The 15,448-nt window shown below is 50.9% G+C and overlaps 6 protein-coding genes across 6 annotated transcripts; all 6 read left to right on the top strand.

Annotated features, from left to right (window-relative positions):
- Window positions 1–207: 207 nt before the first annotated feature.
- On the top strand, window positions 208–2,949 carry TbgDal_X15980 (cyclophilin type peptidyl-prolyl cis-trans isomerase, putative; the record flags this gene model as incomplete). The annotated part of the gene is made up of 1 exon (XM_011780460.1): window positions 208–2,949. The coding sequence occupies one exon, from the start codon at window positions 208–210 to the stop codon at window positions 2,947–2,949; it is 2,742 nt and encodes a 913-aa protein (XP_011778762.1).
- Window positions 2,950–3,232: 283 nt separating this feature from the next.
- On the top strand, window positions 3,233–5,065 carry TbgDal_X15970 (glycosyltransferase, putative; the record flags this gene model as incomplete). The annotated part of the gene is made up of 1 exon (XM_011780459.1): window positions 3,233–5,065. One exon carries the CDS (start codon window positions 3,233–3,235, stop codon window positions 5,063–5,065), a length of 1,833 nt encoding a protein of 610 aa, XP_011778761.1.
- A 370-nt stretch (window positions 5,066–5,435) lies between these two features.
- Window positions 5,436–8,222, top strand: TbgDal_X15960 (hypothetical protein, conserved; the record flags this gene model as incomplete). The annotated part of the gene is made up of 1 exon (XM_011780458.1): window positions 5,436–8,222. The coding sequence occupies one exon, from the start codon at window positions 5,436–5,438 to the stop codon at window positions 8,220–8,222; it is 2,787 nt and encodes a 928-aa protein (XP_011778760.1).
- Window positions 8,223–8,504: 282 nt separating this feature from the next.
- On the top strand, window positions 8,505–9,662 carry TbgDal_X15950 (ARP2/3 complex subunit, putative; the record flags this gene model as incomplete). Its single annotated transcript, XM_011780457.1, has 1 exon — window positions 8,505–9,662. The coding sequence occupies one exon, from the start codon at window positions 8,505–8,507 to the stop codon at window positions 9,660–9,662; it is 1,158 nt and encodes a 385-aa protein (XP_011778759.1).
- A 516-nt stretch (window positions 9,663–10,178) lies between these two features.
- Window positions 10,179–13,889, top strand: TbgDal_X15940 (hypothetical protein, conserved; the record flags this gene model as incomplete). Its single annotated transcript, XM_011780456.1, has 1 exon — window positions 10,179–13,889. The coding sequence occupies one exon, from the start codon at window positions 10,179–10,181 to the stop codon at window positions 13,887–13,889; it is 3,711 nt and encodes a 1,236-aa protein (XP_011778758.1).
- A 353-nt stretch (window positions 13,890–14,242) lies between these two features.
- Window positions 14,243–15,274, top strand: TbgDal_X15930 (hypothetical protein, conserved; the record flags this gene model as incomplete). Its single annotated transcript, XM_011780455.1, has 1 exon — window positions 14,243–15,274. One exon carries the CDS (start codon window positions 14,243–14,245, stop codon window positions 15,272–15,274), a length of 1,032 nt encoding a protein of 343 aa, XP_011778757.1.
- Between the last annotated feature and the right edge of the window lie 174 nt (window positions 15,275–15,448).

Below are 15,448 nucleotides of genomic sequence, written 5' to 3'. Positions count from 1 at the left end.
GGGGTCTCAAAAATGTGCGTACTAGCTGATGTATCACCCGTAGCGGGGTGACATATTCGAGATTGCTTCTCGTATGGCACAGAATGCAAGGACTTTCTCCATTCTTTTCTTTGACGAAGACTAGTAGTTGGGCCGCTCTGCCACCGTGAGGATAAAAGCGGGGTGCGGCGGTGGGTGGACAGAGAAAGAGCGAAACGGACGTAGCAGATGCAGGTACATCGGTCGAGCAATGAAAACAGCGAAGACGACGAGGAAGATTTCCTCCCGACTATTCCTGTGCTGCTTGTGAACACCTCCGAAGCTGATAGCGCTGAACCTACGCGTGCTGGAGAAGAGAGTGTGCGTGGGAAACGACCTCGTTCACTGGGGCCCAGCGATCGAAATGATGAACCTATTGATACCAGCGATGATGTACAAGAAGGGGTGAGCAAATGCAAGAAGCAGCAAAGCACCATGGATATGCTGAGCGCGGAGGGATACCCTTGCTCCTTCTTGTATGAACGAAGCTACCGGCATGGAAGTCCTGTACAGGACATTGCCACATTAGCAGATGATAACGGTGCGCTGATTGTAACCGTTGACGCAGTAGGAGTGGTGCGTGCTTGGCGTAAGCTTCCCCGTGGCGTTTTCTTCACGGGAGAGTACAGAAAGTTTTTCCCCAAAAGCGTGGAATCAGAGGAGGTCACTAATGCAGGCCTTCACTTTGTCCTGCCGGACCCGGTAAACTCATGCATTTTATTCGTCTGCGTCACTCCGCATGCTGCTGATGATACTGGGAATATCAGTGTAAACGTCGAGGTATCTCGTGTGAATGGCCTACTCATGGCGCTCGAAGGGCGGTTTTCACTTCAGTTTAATGCCGCCCGTCGGTGCCACCCTTCTGCTACGCAACCGTGGAAAGAGTCATTCACCCCACGACCGTTTTTGTTTCATCACGATTATCAACCGTACATTGCCTTCTTCGCGAAACGAGACGATGATACCAACGGTGTTGTCTTCATTCCGTGCGGGGTCGAGAAGTCGTCACGTCTCTGCAGCTCCGATTTCACAAAGGAAGGTCAGCCCATTCCTACTGTGGCGTTGAGTTGTGCAAATTTGATAGTCTGTTGCCAGCAGCATCTTCCGAGTGGATTGATTGTCCTTGTTGACGAGGAGGGAATCGTGGACTACGCGCGAATTGTTGAGCATCTGAACGATGAAGGAAGAACAATCCTTTCTCTCCGGGTTGTTGGGGGCTTCCCATCGCGCAGTGCAGCAGATCCACTGAAAGTCAGGCAATGGATCACATTCGAGAGACGACAGAAGACGGGTTTTTTTGCCTTGGTGCGTGAAGTCACATGTGCCGCGAAAACAGGGAAGGTGATCATACCACTTAGTGTTGACTTTTCACCAACTGGAAACTATTTCACGGTGTCTAGTGCTTCCCTGCGTCGGGGCGCTGTTTGCGTCCTCCTGCATCTCTTCGAGTTTGCTAGCGGAGTATGCCTTTGCAGCAGTGAAACGAGTGAAGTGCCTTGTCCTCAACTTGGTGAGCTGTGTACTCTACAAGAGGCGAAAAGCACCCTGCGAGGTTTCGTGTTTAATGCAGTTATCAAGGATAGTTTTAACTCCTCGCCCCGTGGCGTGTGGATTTTTGTCCCAGAAATAACGGGGGTGCCAGAGCCGTCCAGGGAATGTGTGGGTGGTCGACGTATTGCGACGTTTCGTGCAGCTCCTTCGGCGAAGGAAGCGGGGGCTCTGAAGTCAAGTTTCTACATCGAGAAACTTCCGTGTTCAATTGGAGAATCGGAAGTTGATGTTCGTGGTGACAGCATGCTCATGGAGATCATAAATTCCTTTTCGCGGATGGCGTGCGGAGAATTTAGATGTTTTGCTGCCCCCCTTAAGTTACTGAGGTTGTGTGTCCCCGCTAGTCAAGCTCTGAAGAACCTCGTCGCACAGTCTCCGGTTGGTTGTGCGCTTTCGAAGGAAGACATTAAGCGACTTTTTGAAGCGGCAAGCAGTGCAACGCCCTCGCCTGGCTTTACGGAGGAGGATAACTCTCATGTTGATGACCCGACGATTTGTACAACATCCCTGGGAGGAAATGCCCTTCTGCTGTACACAAAATACGAAATCTCCCTAACCGATTTCGTCATGCAAAGCGCTGTTGGCATTCCCAACACAGATAAAAATACAGAAGATGACACGGGAAACGAGAGGCAGCGCGCACTTCTCCTGTCTACGCTGCGTGCGAAACGGGATTTCGACTGTGATGATTTGCTGCAGTTGCAGTCCTCTCTCCAAGTTTTGGCTCCGAGGGATGAGGAAGAAAGAACAACTTCGGAGGTGGAACATAGCAAAGCAAGCGAGAATAGCTGTGGATTTGACGGTGAAGTGGAGGAGCGGCGAGTTCAAAGTATTATCTCCGCCGCTTCAACTCGGGTTGTGTCGTGGACCGATATTTGTGTTGGTGCTACCATATCTGTCCGTACGTTCGGTACAATAACAGTACGCCTTATGCCTCAATTCGCCCCGAAAGCAGTAACCAATTTTTCCACACTGTCAAGGCGTGGGTTCTACAACACTCTCACCTTCCATAGAGTTGTACCGGGTTTCATGATACAGGGTGGGTGTCCACATGGTGATGGCACCGGGGGACTGAGCTCGTTCGGTGAGCCATTCGAGGACGAAGGCGTTGACGCAATGGATTTCTTTTCTTACCCAAGGGTGCAGTGGCTGTGTATGGCAAACCGCGGACCGAATACAAACGAATCACAATTTTTTATCACTTTAGGTGAAGCTACACCGTGGCTAAACGGAAAACACACAGTTTTTGGGTTTGTCACCGCTGGAAAGTCAGTTGTGCTCTCCGTGTCACAGGTGGAGAGGAACGGAGACGACAAACCAGTGATGCCTGTCGTTATTGATCAAGTTGCGGTATCTGAAGAAGGGTTATCGTTGGAATAGGTGTTTGAAGGCAGAAACTGGTGGGCGGTGATGCCGTGAGGGCGTTACCAGGGCGTCGTGGAACACCTTGAAAGCGGTTAACCGCTCGTCGCCCTGTGTTTTTCGTTTATGTTTGCGTACCACCGACACTGCCCTTACGGTTTGGGGGCACGTTTACATACTTCATTGCTGTGGCACGCTCTTAACCCTAAAATGTTACCGCCCCCTGCCTCACTCTTACCCTCCACGGAATTTGTGGATTTTATGAAGTTTCTCCCCAAGGGAAAGTTTAGATCACCCAGGGATGTTTAGCTACGATGATCTTGTGTGGACAATATCATTTCCTACGTTTTGTTTTCTTGCTATTTGGTTTTCTATAACCGTGTCATTGGTGGTACGGGCTGAGTCGGGTCGCAAGAAATGGAAACAAGCGCGTGAACATATCGCAGAGATAGAGAGCCGAGGTGATAAGGCCACGGGTGCACAACACCGGAATAGCAAGGCTGTGTTGCGCCGCGTGGTAGTTGTTGTTGGCGGTGACTTCGCCAGATCACCTCGGATGCAGTACCATGCCTTAAGTTTGGCGAAATGTGGCATGTTTCAGGAGGTAGTGTTGGTTGGCTTCGACATGGGGAATCGTCTAAGTGAAGAACTCAAGTTGAGGGAGAAAAAGAAAAATATAGACGGCTCCTACGACGATTCTAGCGTAGAAAAGTTCGAATGTGTCGTCGAAACGGCATATCTGATTCCTCCGATAACTCCACCCTTGTGGTTTCGTATCTTGTTCCCACATCCAAAGTTGCACTGGTTAGCATCTACATTTTACCGTGCATGCGCTTGTGCTGTGGTGTTCACTTGGGTCCTCGTCCGCGCGTCAATGATGTTTGTAAATAGTCGTGGGCAGTTGATGTTAGTGGATCTTATTCTTATGCAATCGCCCCCTGCAGTGCCCTTCGTGCCGGTGGTGAAGTACATTGTACAACCATGTGCGTTTGTTGCCAACGCCGTAACTTATTACTGTATCATTTTAACAGGCTCGTGGTTAAGCACCGCCCTCAAGGAGATCACTGAGGGTATAAAATTGCAGCGTCAGCGGCAGCTACCTGTGGAGAAGAATCCTATGAAGAAGGACCCCACAAATTCCAACTCCTGCCCGAAATTCGTCCTGTCCCCGGCTCTCGTGGTGGACTGGCATAACTTCGGTTATACAGTTCTGCGAAACGATGGGCGCCCGGCAGTAGCGGTGTGGTTGTATCGCTTACTTGAATGTAATTTGTGCTTCGGTGATCGCAACATTACAGTTAGCAAAGCAATGCGTAGGGCTTTGTTAGATGTCAGCAAGCAGTCAAAGGTGGCGAATCGTGTTGATGACGTCTGGGTCATGTACGACAGTGCTCCATCTTTTTTTGGTCTCGTGCCAAGAAGTCGTTTCGTGCAGGAGGTGATTCGCCCCGTCATGAGTGCGCATTCCCAAGATGGTGAGGAAGTGATAGGATGTTCACTGCCGCCAGATTGGGTGTTACAATCTACAGCTGCGACTGACAGTCGTGGCATCTTCATAGTCGCTTCCACGAGTTGGACACCAGACGATGACTATACGATGGTGGTGGAGGCTTTAAAACAGGTCGATGAAAAACTTCAGGAGTGCTCTCAGGGTAAGGATAGCAAACCAACTGCGGCGAAGTCCGTATGGCTCCTTGTGACAGGAAAGGGTGTAGCTCGCAAGCGGTTTGAAATGGCTGTCGCTGAAGCTCACTTGTCTTCACTCGTGGTAGTCACAACGATGTACATGCAGTCGTATAAGCATTATGCTATGGCGCTTGGTGCAGCAGATGTGGGACTATGTATGCACAACTCATCGAGTGGTCTGGACCTGCCAATGAAGGCAGTGGACATGCTGGGCTCCGGTCTTCCTGTTGTAGCCCTACGTTACAAATCACTTCATGAACTACTAGATGACAAACGAGGTTGGTTTTTCAGCAATGCTGAAGAGCTAGGGCAAGTTATGTGGAAGCAGTTGATCCTGACCAATGGACCCTTACTGGAAAAAAGAAGGCAGGTGGCACAAAACGGGCCCGGAACGTGGGATGAGAACTGGGGAGAGGTGCTGATGCCCTTGTTAACGAACTTACTCTGATTGTGAGAAGGATGACAAGTAACCCTAAATAACACAAGATACAAATATATGTATACGCGTGCATCAAAGAGTTCAGGTAGTCTTCGAGGTGAGCAGTAAGTGGCCGAGTCGCTTCTTACTTCAGACAGTGTTTGAGCATGCGCAGGACCCAATAACTGACTCGTGTGTGTTCAAGTGCGTGCAGCCTCTTTTCTTACATATCTTCTAAACTAATTTTCTCAGGTACAAACACGTTATTAATCCGCCTCTGCATATGCCCCTTCTTTTCGTGTTTTCAGTGGAATTGCTGTGTCTTCTCTCCTTGTGCTTCTTCAATTCTGCTTATGTATCGGTGCTGTAAATGGTACCCAAGACACTGAATCGGTGAGTCATGACACTGACTCTTCTTAGGAGGGGAAAGTCATTTGATGTAACTGCAACAAAGGCTTTTCTTCTGTCCCGCAAGCACCGTTATTTTCCTGCTGTATTTGACCAGTCCCTTGAGCCGTTGTCCAGTTCGCATAAACAACCTAAAAACGTGACTCGGGATGTTGCATCGAGTATCAAAGAAACTACAAGGATCGCAGAAAACAAGAGCTCTTTAAACTATGGCGTACCCGGAGAGCGTGGTCGCTCTACTACAGGTATCACCTCTCCCTTAGCATATCTCTATCGTGTGCAGCACGGGCATTTCGAGAGTCTTGTAGCTCTCATGTCAGCGCCATGTGCCCCTCACCCCCTGCGTGTCCTCGCTGACCTTCTCGATGAAGCCGGCCGGCTGAAGTCCCAACTTGCAGAAAATCCGGGAGAAGGGGGTTACGTTGTTCAAAGTTGTGAAGATCAAAACGATGCGTTAAAGGTTCTTGATCGTGTGACAAGGTCCCTCTCCGACGTATTGGACGTTCGGGCTGTGCTGCGTCGCGCGATCGGCATGTTGAAGGACGCAACGGAGGCTGCATCTGCATTGGGTGACGTATTCAGCGAGAGGGAACTACAAAGGGAGTTGCGTGAAGTGGAGATGTTGGCCCAGCGACTGCGTCACTGGAGTGCTACCACCGAGGAGCAGCACAACTCTTTGTACACTTGTGGTGAAAACAATGGAAATTTATTAAAGTGGACACTCCCCGACGTTGTAACAGTTGAAATACGAAGGGCGTTATTGGTGGTTTGCGGCTTAACAGGTGCGTACGCGCTTGCAGTGGAATGCCTAGAAGAGATAATCGCTCTCAGTGATTTAAATAGCCATATCGAAAAAAAATTAAATCGTCAAGTGATTCGGGAAGGTGGCTGGGAAAGGAAAGCTAAAGGTACGTCGCATCAAAGGGTGCATAAAGCAGTGGTGGAAGAGACAACATTTGCGTTAGACAATGTCGTTGAAAGTGTGGAGGGGGAATTGCGGCAGCACCTGATAGCTGTGAGTGCGGAAGACCATATCATGGCCATTACGAGCTGTGCGCAAACACGGAAGTTCGATATTGCTCACTCGTTGTTTCAACGCTTCATGCAGCATGCTGAATGTGGCACTTTTGTCATTACCGCAGATGATGTTACCGCTGCGTTGGTTGCTCTTGCCCGCTGCAGTGGTAACACAGCGGATTTTGCAATGACGCAGGAGCTTCTTGTAAAAAGCGAAGCTGCGCGTGTTGTCCCCGTTTCTGTCGATCTGTACACAGCTCTCATCGAAGCGGCAGGTAGGGCATCAGAGAACCCCCGCCGTTTGGAGGTCGCTCTCGCGCTCTACCGCCAGCTCCGGGACGGGGGATTTGATCCAACTCCAGACACGTATGCAGCCCTCATCGCGTGCTGCGCAAGTGCTCAGGAGCCGACGATGGGCTTTGGGTTTTACCATGAGGCACGGCAACAGTGTGGAGTGGGGGGACTCACACCAGCGGTATATACTAATTTGCTGCTGGCGTACGCCCGTGCAGGGTATGGTTCCGACGCGCGGACAACTCTCGAGGTTTTAGTGGAGGCAGGAGCTCCCCTCACCCGCAGTGCGTTCCACGCAGTTCTTGCTTGTGCTGTTACGCATCGTGACGCGCAAGAGGTTTTACAGCTCATGCAATCCAAGTACAACATCGCTCCAACGCCACAAACCTACGCGTATCTTATTGCGGCGGCGGGCGCAGAATCAGTCGGAGTTTCGACGGTGCTCTCCATTTTTGATTGGCAAGAAATGGCCATTAAAAGCTTGCTCGAGAGATATCCTTGTGTGGGTAACACAGTTCCACAGACTCTACTGGAAAAATGCAATACACAACGGACCGCTCTGAGCACAAGCGAAGTTGCTCCGGAACTGGAAAAAGAAGTTCTTTCACTTTATCCTGCTTATGGTGAGGCGTTGGAGTTGGCACTGCTGCAACTGCGCGTTGATCCACGCGTTGACCCACGACTGGAACCGTACATACGGCCGCTACTTCGAGTGGCGCAGCGACGTATGAACTCTTTTACCACGATGGCCCCACAAGCCCCCACATTTGTCCCTAAGGGTGCTGCGATTGCTGTGCTCGCAGCCGATGTGCTCGCAAATATTGAAGAATATTTTCTTCCGTTTGTATCTTTTTACTCGGCTGTGGTGATTCCATATTCTTCTCTTGTAGCACTGCAACGCGGCGGAGGAAGGCGGGTGAATGCCGCAGCAGCGGCAACCCCAGTGCGTCTGCTGTCAGACCCTCTTTATTGTGAGTGTGGCGGCGAAAAACGGCAAATACAGCAGGCGCGTCGCGCCGCCTTGTTGCGTTTTTTGCAGAAATACCAGGACGTCATTCATTTGGTTTCTCTCGCTGAAGAACTTGCGCTGAGCCGTGACTGCGATCGCTATGGTATTGGTGTTAAGAGGACATTCACTCGCTGCGCGGCTCTCGCGCTGAATCTCGCTCGAAAGGATATCCAAAATGTTACAAAAATATATGCTGAACAAGAATGCCAAATAGTTCTCGTTTCGACCAACTTTGAGAAATGTGGAAGGTTTGTCGTGGATGTTAAGAAGGAACTCCTACAGCGAGGTGACGCTGATCAAAGTCCGAAGAAGGGCACACGTGACAGTTTACAGGGGCTGAAGGCTGGGTTGCGCCGTGTTTCGTATCACAACCCCCGAACTAGCCCGGATTGGCGGCCACCTGTGGTATCTGTTAAATCCCTAGTCACTGACCCTGCCCTATCGATGTCGCGCGTCTGACTATACTCATCGATATATTTTGTAACAATATGTGCTTCTCAGAGCAGTGGCGAAGTTTAGCACTATTCCCCTGTGGTTTGTACCGTTGTCTTATGCTTTTGACCAACTTATCGATACCAGCACCCCCTGTTGTTCCCGCTTTTTTTTTTACGTATCGGTCCTGTAACTCCTCAGGGCTTACCCGCCTTTCCCTCCGTAGAAGAGGGTAGCAGTAATAGGAGCAGAAGAGGAGGTGGTGTAACCCGAGCTTCACCGAGAGATTGCTCGGTGTGCGCACCGTCGATGAGATCTCAAAAAGAAAAAAACACCGTTTTGGGGGCTCCGGTCGTTGCTTTCTCCTTTAACCGTGATTTTTCGGAGGCTATTTTTTCCCCAAACAACCACCAACTTGTTATTGTGCGGTGCGATGACATCAACGACTGCTCAACTTGGGGAGTTGAAGCTACCCTGGAACAGCACGATCAATCAGTGTCCGCTACCGCATGGCACGGGACTACAGGCAAAATTCTTTCGTGTGCGCACGATCGTATGGCGTACGTGTGGTACCGTGATAGTAAGGAGAAGTGGAAGCCGCAGATGGTGTTGCTTGACGTTGGCGTGAAACGTGGGTTGACTTGCTGTGCGTGGAATTTCTCAGGGTCCAAGATATACGTAGGGTCTGCGGACGCCAACATCGCCGTTGGGCGCTTTGAGTGTAGTGAACAGTGGTGGATATGTCGTTTGTTGACCGGCCACACAAGTACTGTCACCGCGCTAGCCCCGCATCCTTCAGACGATGCCCTTCTTGCATCAGGTGGTGCAGACGGTAACCTACTACTCGTTTCAACATATATGAAGAAACTTGATACAACCAAAAGCAGGCCGTTTGGTTATGTTTACTTTGAGAAGAAATTCAGTGCGTGGGTGCATGCCGTAACATGGACGCCCTCGGGTCAGCGTCTCGCAGTGTCTACACACGATAGCCGCGTATCAGTCCTCGATGTCGTTTATTCCGAAATATTGGAGGGAGGAAAGGAGGCAGTAACACTACACACAATAAATATGACGATACTGCCACTGAGGGCGCTTGCGTTTATTGACGAGGATCAACTAGTTGGTGGTGGATTTGATTATTACCCTGTAATTTTCGCACTCGAGGAAGAACGGGGGTGGAGGATGACAGGGAAGTGGGTTGTGGCTCATGCAAAGGAGATAGTAACGACCCAACAGCTAGCCCGTGCGAAGTTTGAGGGGGACGCGCGCGTCGGTAGAGTAAACATGTTTGGGGAGGAGCGTAGCCGTCACAAGAATACTATTAATTTTGTATGTTGTTTGACTGCTCTGAATCCCCGACCTGGTGCTGCTGAGAAGCTGTCGGATACGGAACGTCCGCTCTTTGCCACAGCAGGTCTGGACGGGCGTGTGGAGGTGTGGGCAAGAAAAGACGTCACGAAGCTTTAGTTCACTGCGCGGTGCGTGTAGCCAAGTATTTGAAAAGGAAGGACGCCCTTATCGGCGTGTTCTCGAACTTTGTGGAAGTCGTGAGGACATGTTGTTGCTAGAACCCTTCCTATTGTTCGTGTGACGGTGTTTCCGGGACCGTAGCGGTAGCTCGCCTCCAGATGTCACGTGTTGCGCAGGGACTGCAGTATCGTTGCGATTATGAAGAGGCGATGCAATTCGGTGGAACGCAGCCGGTGGCAACATCGTAGGCGATATGCAATTACAAACCTCAGTTTATTGGGTATATGTGTGTTGTTCATAAACCCGCCACTGTTTGTAACGTTGACTTTTGTCCTTCAGGTGGGAACGAACAAAGCTATTGCATGTGGAACAGTGCCTTTTTTCTTGATTGCTGTTGCCTTCGTTTCACTTAGATCTTGGCGTGCCACTGCACTTGTACTCATGTCTTCCCTTTCAAATCTTGCATTGTTGTGGTTTGCGACCAGCCTTTCTTAGTTTTAGTGTGCCGCCTGTATGCTCCCTACGCCGTACCATCTGCAGTGGTCAGAGGAGCTCATACGACATGTGGAACTGCGGTTGCGGCAGCTGCACGCATGTTTAAATGAATTCTACCAGAAAAACAACTACAGCACCGCTTCGTTCACGGGTGCAGAGGCGCTCGATAGCGTTTCTGAGCCAATAGGACGAAATGCAACCGACCCCGTGCAGGCTGCAGGAAGCTTTCTACTGCGTACGTGTGTGCACTCCACGCCCTTCTACGAAACGCAGCTGAAACGTGGCGTAGGTGCGGATCTCGTACTCACTGTGCCGGAGGAGGTGTGTTCACTCAAAGACGTTCAGATTGGTTTGTATCTGGATCGGCGACATGAGTTTCTGTTGAAGGTAGAGAGGTTCCTACGTAAATATGCGAAGCGTATGGTTCAGGAGGAGACAGGAAAAAACGGTGGGGCTAGTGAAGGTGGAAGAAATGGAGACGGTAGTTCGGATGTTAAGGAAGATGGGAGACAAAGGCGAAAATATATACGGTGGGATATCCAGCGCGTTCCCTTCGGTGACTGCTGGGTTAATGAAGAGAAGTACATAATTCGTATTGTCTTTCTCAGGGACAGCAGCAACGCGACGCGACGCGAGGTATTTCACGTGGATCTGCATTTCCAACCAATATCTGTATCAGGGCGCATCGCCAGCGTAGCAGCCATCCGCAAACACCCCTACTACAGTCATCTTGTGCTGGAAGACGCACTCATGACTACTCATCTGCGCAAGTTGCACAACCTATTTTCCAATAGCAACTCCCTTCAGCGCGCGGCTGTGTTCCTCAACTGCTGGGCACATCACACTGGAATAATGGCCCGTACTTCAGGGCATCCTGAGGCACTCAGTGGCTTTCATCTCTCTGCGGTCATATTGCGGCTCGTGGAAGAAGGTGTTGTATCACCAAGCATGTCGGAGGAGAACGTTGTGCGTGCCGTATGGGTCTACCTTTCGCGCGGTTTGACATTGACAGAGAGCTACGCTACTCTCAACAATGACGGAGAGGGCAAAAACCACGAAGAGGTTGCGGGTGCTTTATCACTGGGTAATCGAAGTGACGTGGCCGTTCTGCGTCTTGAGGGAGAGACTATGAACCTGCTATTTCGTACCTCCACATCCTTCTTAAAACAGGTTATTAAAAAGGCTGCGGACGATGCAATGCAGTACCAGCGCTCCTCAGAGGTGCTACTGAAAACTCCCTTTCAGCCACTGCAATTAAGTATGGATGTTTGTCTCGTGGTTTCTGGCCTTGAGGCTCATTTTGCAGAGACAAATTCTGCAGGGAACGGGAAAACGGGGGGTGCCGCATATTTAAGACCGGAGGAGGTCACGCAGAAACTTTATTTGGTTGTGTGTGAGGCCTTAGGTGTGCGTGCGAGTTATGTAACAATGTGGCGCCGGAGTGCCGATGCTGCACATGTCGCTGTCCGGCTGGCGACCGAAGCTGAAGGTCGCAACCGCCTAACTCGTGGCCCACCATTGGAAGATACGGAAGCCGTCAGCCGCTTCAACAACTTCTGGGGTAACGATATAACATCAACGCGGCAATTTCCCGACGGTGGAATTTACCGATGCGTACTGTGGACATTTGACCATGATGCTGCTAGCCATGCTATTGTGCTTCCAGCTACAACAGTTGTGCGACGTGTGGTTCAATTTGCTCTAGAGAAGCACATTGGAGCGTCTGCACGTGTTGCAGTGCTGCTGAACGGACTTGAGGGTGTTTTGGCGGAGCGTGTTGGCGCAGAGTGGCGCGACACGGCGCCGCTGGTGGAGAAGTCACTTTTGGACGCCTGCCGAGCCGTCGAAACAATGGTGGTGGATATCCCACGCACTGCACTGCCGTGCAAAATTACCTCTTTGGATATCGTCTCAGCCAGCGAACGTCACACTGCAACGTTCCCCGTTCGTCCCCACATTGCGCTCACGTACACAACTGATGACATCACCCAACCATGTTTTGCCGGACTCAGTGTTGCGCCCACCATCGAGCCAGTGCACGGCGTATTGACAATTGACGACAGGAACAAAATTCCCGACACTGTAGAAGCTATCGCAACAATGAAGGGAGCTATTTGTGCTCAACTTTCAAAGGTACTACAGGAACAATATGGAGACGACGAAGGTAAGGTTGATGGAGGAACATCCATCGAAGGGAAAGAAGGAAAGTTAAAAAAAGAGCGTGAAGAGCATCTCAGCCGTCAAGGAGGGGGGGAGACATGCGGCAAAGAAACTGAGAAGTTGCATATCCGGTCATCATGCACAGCTCACTCGGTGGATATCATTTTCAAAGGCTATCTCTTCCGACTATATATAGCCCACTACCGTGAAGTGTCTCTTCTAAGGGCCCTTGGACGCGAGTCTGAGGCATCCACGATTGAGCGGAAGCTTTTCTGGAGCGCACAGCACGCCAAATTTCTCCGCACAATATCCTTCGGACACAGTAGCTACGCGACAGCCACACGCATCGCTAGCCGGTGGATGAGTGCCATGCTCTTGTATGAATTTATTGTCCCGGAGGCGGTGGAGCTTCTAGTTGCTAATGCATATTTGGGGGCCGCGCCCCCCAAAACTCCCGCAAGTGGGTTCCTGCGTTTCCTACAGCTGCTAGCTTGTCATGACTGGAAAGAGCCACTTGTGCTTCCATACTCAATGGACAGCAAAGAGCAGGCTGAAGCAGCAGCACTTGTGCGCTCCATGGGTGAAGAACGAGGTATGTTCATTGCCACACCTTACGCACCATTGGAAAGTCCTTTCACAGTGCATACACCGAGACCTTTAATCGTCCATCGCGTTGTGCAGCTCGCGAAGGCAGCTCTTTCGGCACTTATTGACCTGGTTAGTGAAGACGATTCTCCGTCACACCTCGAAGCTGCTGTCTTCACGCCCAATCCCAGTGACTTTGACTTCCAAATGGTTCTGCACCCATGCCTACTTCTACAAACGGACCGTCTTATCGCACCTCCTTCCATTGAAAAGGTTAAAGCAGCAGGGGCGAACGGCGTTGGGAGTGGCATCTCGGGTGCAGGGACAGTGGCAGGAGAGTCGACAGATTCTCCGGCGACAGCGCGAGTATGGAGGTTAGATGAGCTGGAGGCGGCGAAGAGCCGCATTTATATTAGTGAACTTGTTGAACGAGAGCCGGCGGCTCATGTGGTAAGGAGTGTGCGCGCCGCTACGAGGGACCGCTCAATGGTTTTCTACGATTGTCTTGCCCCTCGTTCCATCAGTGTAATTACTATTACTTCGCATGCACCGCGGAACCACTGCAGCAAACTCCACGATGATATCCTCCGTATTAGTCGCGGTGCTCTGCTGCCGACCGCACTGAGGTCGCTCACGTCCGAGGAAGAGACTGCAACCAATGAAGTTATGGAGACAAAGGGGGTCTCGTCCCGTGTGCATAATGTAATGGATAAGGACGCCATTGTGGCCGCGGCTCGCGGTGCACTGCGCAGAAAGAGATCGAACATAAATGAGGGGAAAGAAGGTAAGAGTTCAAAGCGGCCCCGGCGGGAGGGCAGCAAGACGAAGTTAGAAGTCCGACAGTCGCAGCATGACAGCCGGAAGAGCAGTGCAGATAAGGGTAAGAAAAGGTCAGCGGTGGCTGAGCAGGATGGAAGGAGTAAGGGAACGAATGGAGAAACAAATAAGAAAACTGAAAAAGTAGCGAAGAGAAAAGTGAAGTAACTTAACGGCACACTTCGGAGGGGGCGGTGCTTGTCATATTTGGGCGCATCGGCGGCAAAAGGGAACAGACCTCTGGTTGTACATAATTAACGAGCTGGCGTATAAAAAGGAAGAGGTCAGGGATAATTCGTAACATGCCCCTCGTCAGTCGGGGATAAGCGTAGGTTTTGGTTAGGTACTAACGACGATTAATATTTGCCACAAGACTAGGCAATAACCGTAGAACATGTCCGCCATGGTAATTAACAGAATATGCACATAATTAGTATTGTGTTACCCTTTGTTTTTAAAGTTGTTTCCCACTTGATCTTCATTCACCCCAGATTTATGAACGTGATGGTTAGTAGTTTGTAATGCCACGCCACCTTTCGTCGTCACTGTTACAAAAGTCGTTAACTCCGGGGGCTGCACGGCTGCTTCCCCAGAACCTGATCCCCCAGCGGCGACCAGCTCCTGGGCGGATGACATATCGCGGACCGCTGCTTGCCGAACTGGACCGCGTGCGCGACACGTGCACGACGGAAGCAACCTCCAGTGGTGTTGTTGAGGAGTCTATGGTCTCCAATGGTGCGTTTGATGCAGTGAGACCGGCGGCGCTGGGCTCAACGTCATCTGTCGCCGACGAGTACCTTGTACCAACGCCTCGTGCAACGAAATTAAAGAAGGCTGCTATGGCAGCAAGTCGAACACCGACCTTTGTGTTGCCCAACTCACGCAGCGCTACCGATGGAGAGGGGGGTGCCCGGCAAGCAAATGATGAGCGCGACGGCACCAATAGTTCGCCTCAACTCTTCTCAATTGAGTCTTACGAGACTCAACAAAGAGCACTTCGAAACATTTTCAACGAAGCAGGTCGACACTGCGTCCGCCTACGGAAAGACAACAAGTGGTTGCTGGAAGAGAGGCGCGCATTCCGACAATCTCATCAGCGTGCTCCCACCACAAAAGAGGTGTCGCCACATGTTGACGTCGCGCTGGCTCCAGTAGGAGCACTGAAACTATCGAAGTACCTGTCTCCATGTTCAGCCAGTCGTGAGGTAGTGGAACATAGCCTTCTGTTGCATCGTACCGTAACTAAAAGTAAGCTAGTGCAAAGTAGCGAAAAGACTCTCTTCCGCTGTCTTCGGTGTTTTCATGTCTATGCGGCCCGACCGCGCACGCTTTTACGTGGCGAGGTCGCTCAGAGCTGGCTTGAATACGAAGCGGAAGCGGCGAAGGAGGAGAGGGCAAGGCAACTAGCCCGGAGACCACATCTGCGCAAGAAAAAATACAGCATAGGACGTCAACGCGCTTCATTGGCCAACGACCCGCGGTGTTGCCCACTTTGTCGCAGTACCAAGGCACAGTGGATGATGGAATACGTCCACCACCACACCCACGGCTGATATTGTGGAAGGGTCTTCACCGACTATGCAATATATGCGAATTTCAATGGAGGTAAAGGAATGAGGGGGTATACACGAGATTCATCATGACCGTACCTATTCCACGTAGAAATCATTTTATTATGACAAGCGTTATCTGCCCCTCATTAGTACACATTTCATGCCTCTGGTAAT

The sequence above is a fragment of the Trypanosoma brucei genome, chromosome 10 (assembly GCF_000210295.1).
Source record: "Trypanosoma brucei gambiense DAL972 chromosome 10, complete sequence".
NCBI lineage: Eukaryota > Euglenozoa > Kinetoplastea > Trypanosomatida > Trypanosomatidae > Trypanosoma > Trypanosoma brucei.
The sequence above is the reverse complement of the archived record's forward strand: the minus strand, read 5'-3'. Positions and strand labels throughout refer to the sequence as shown.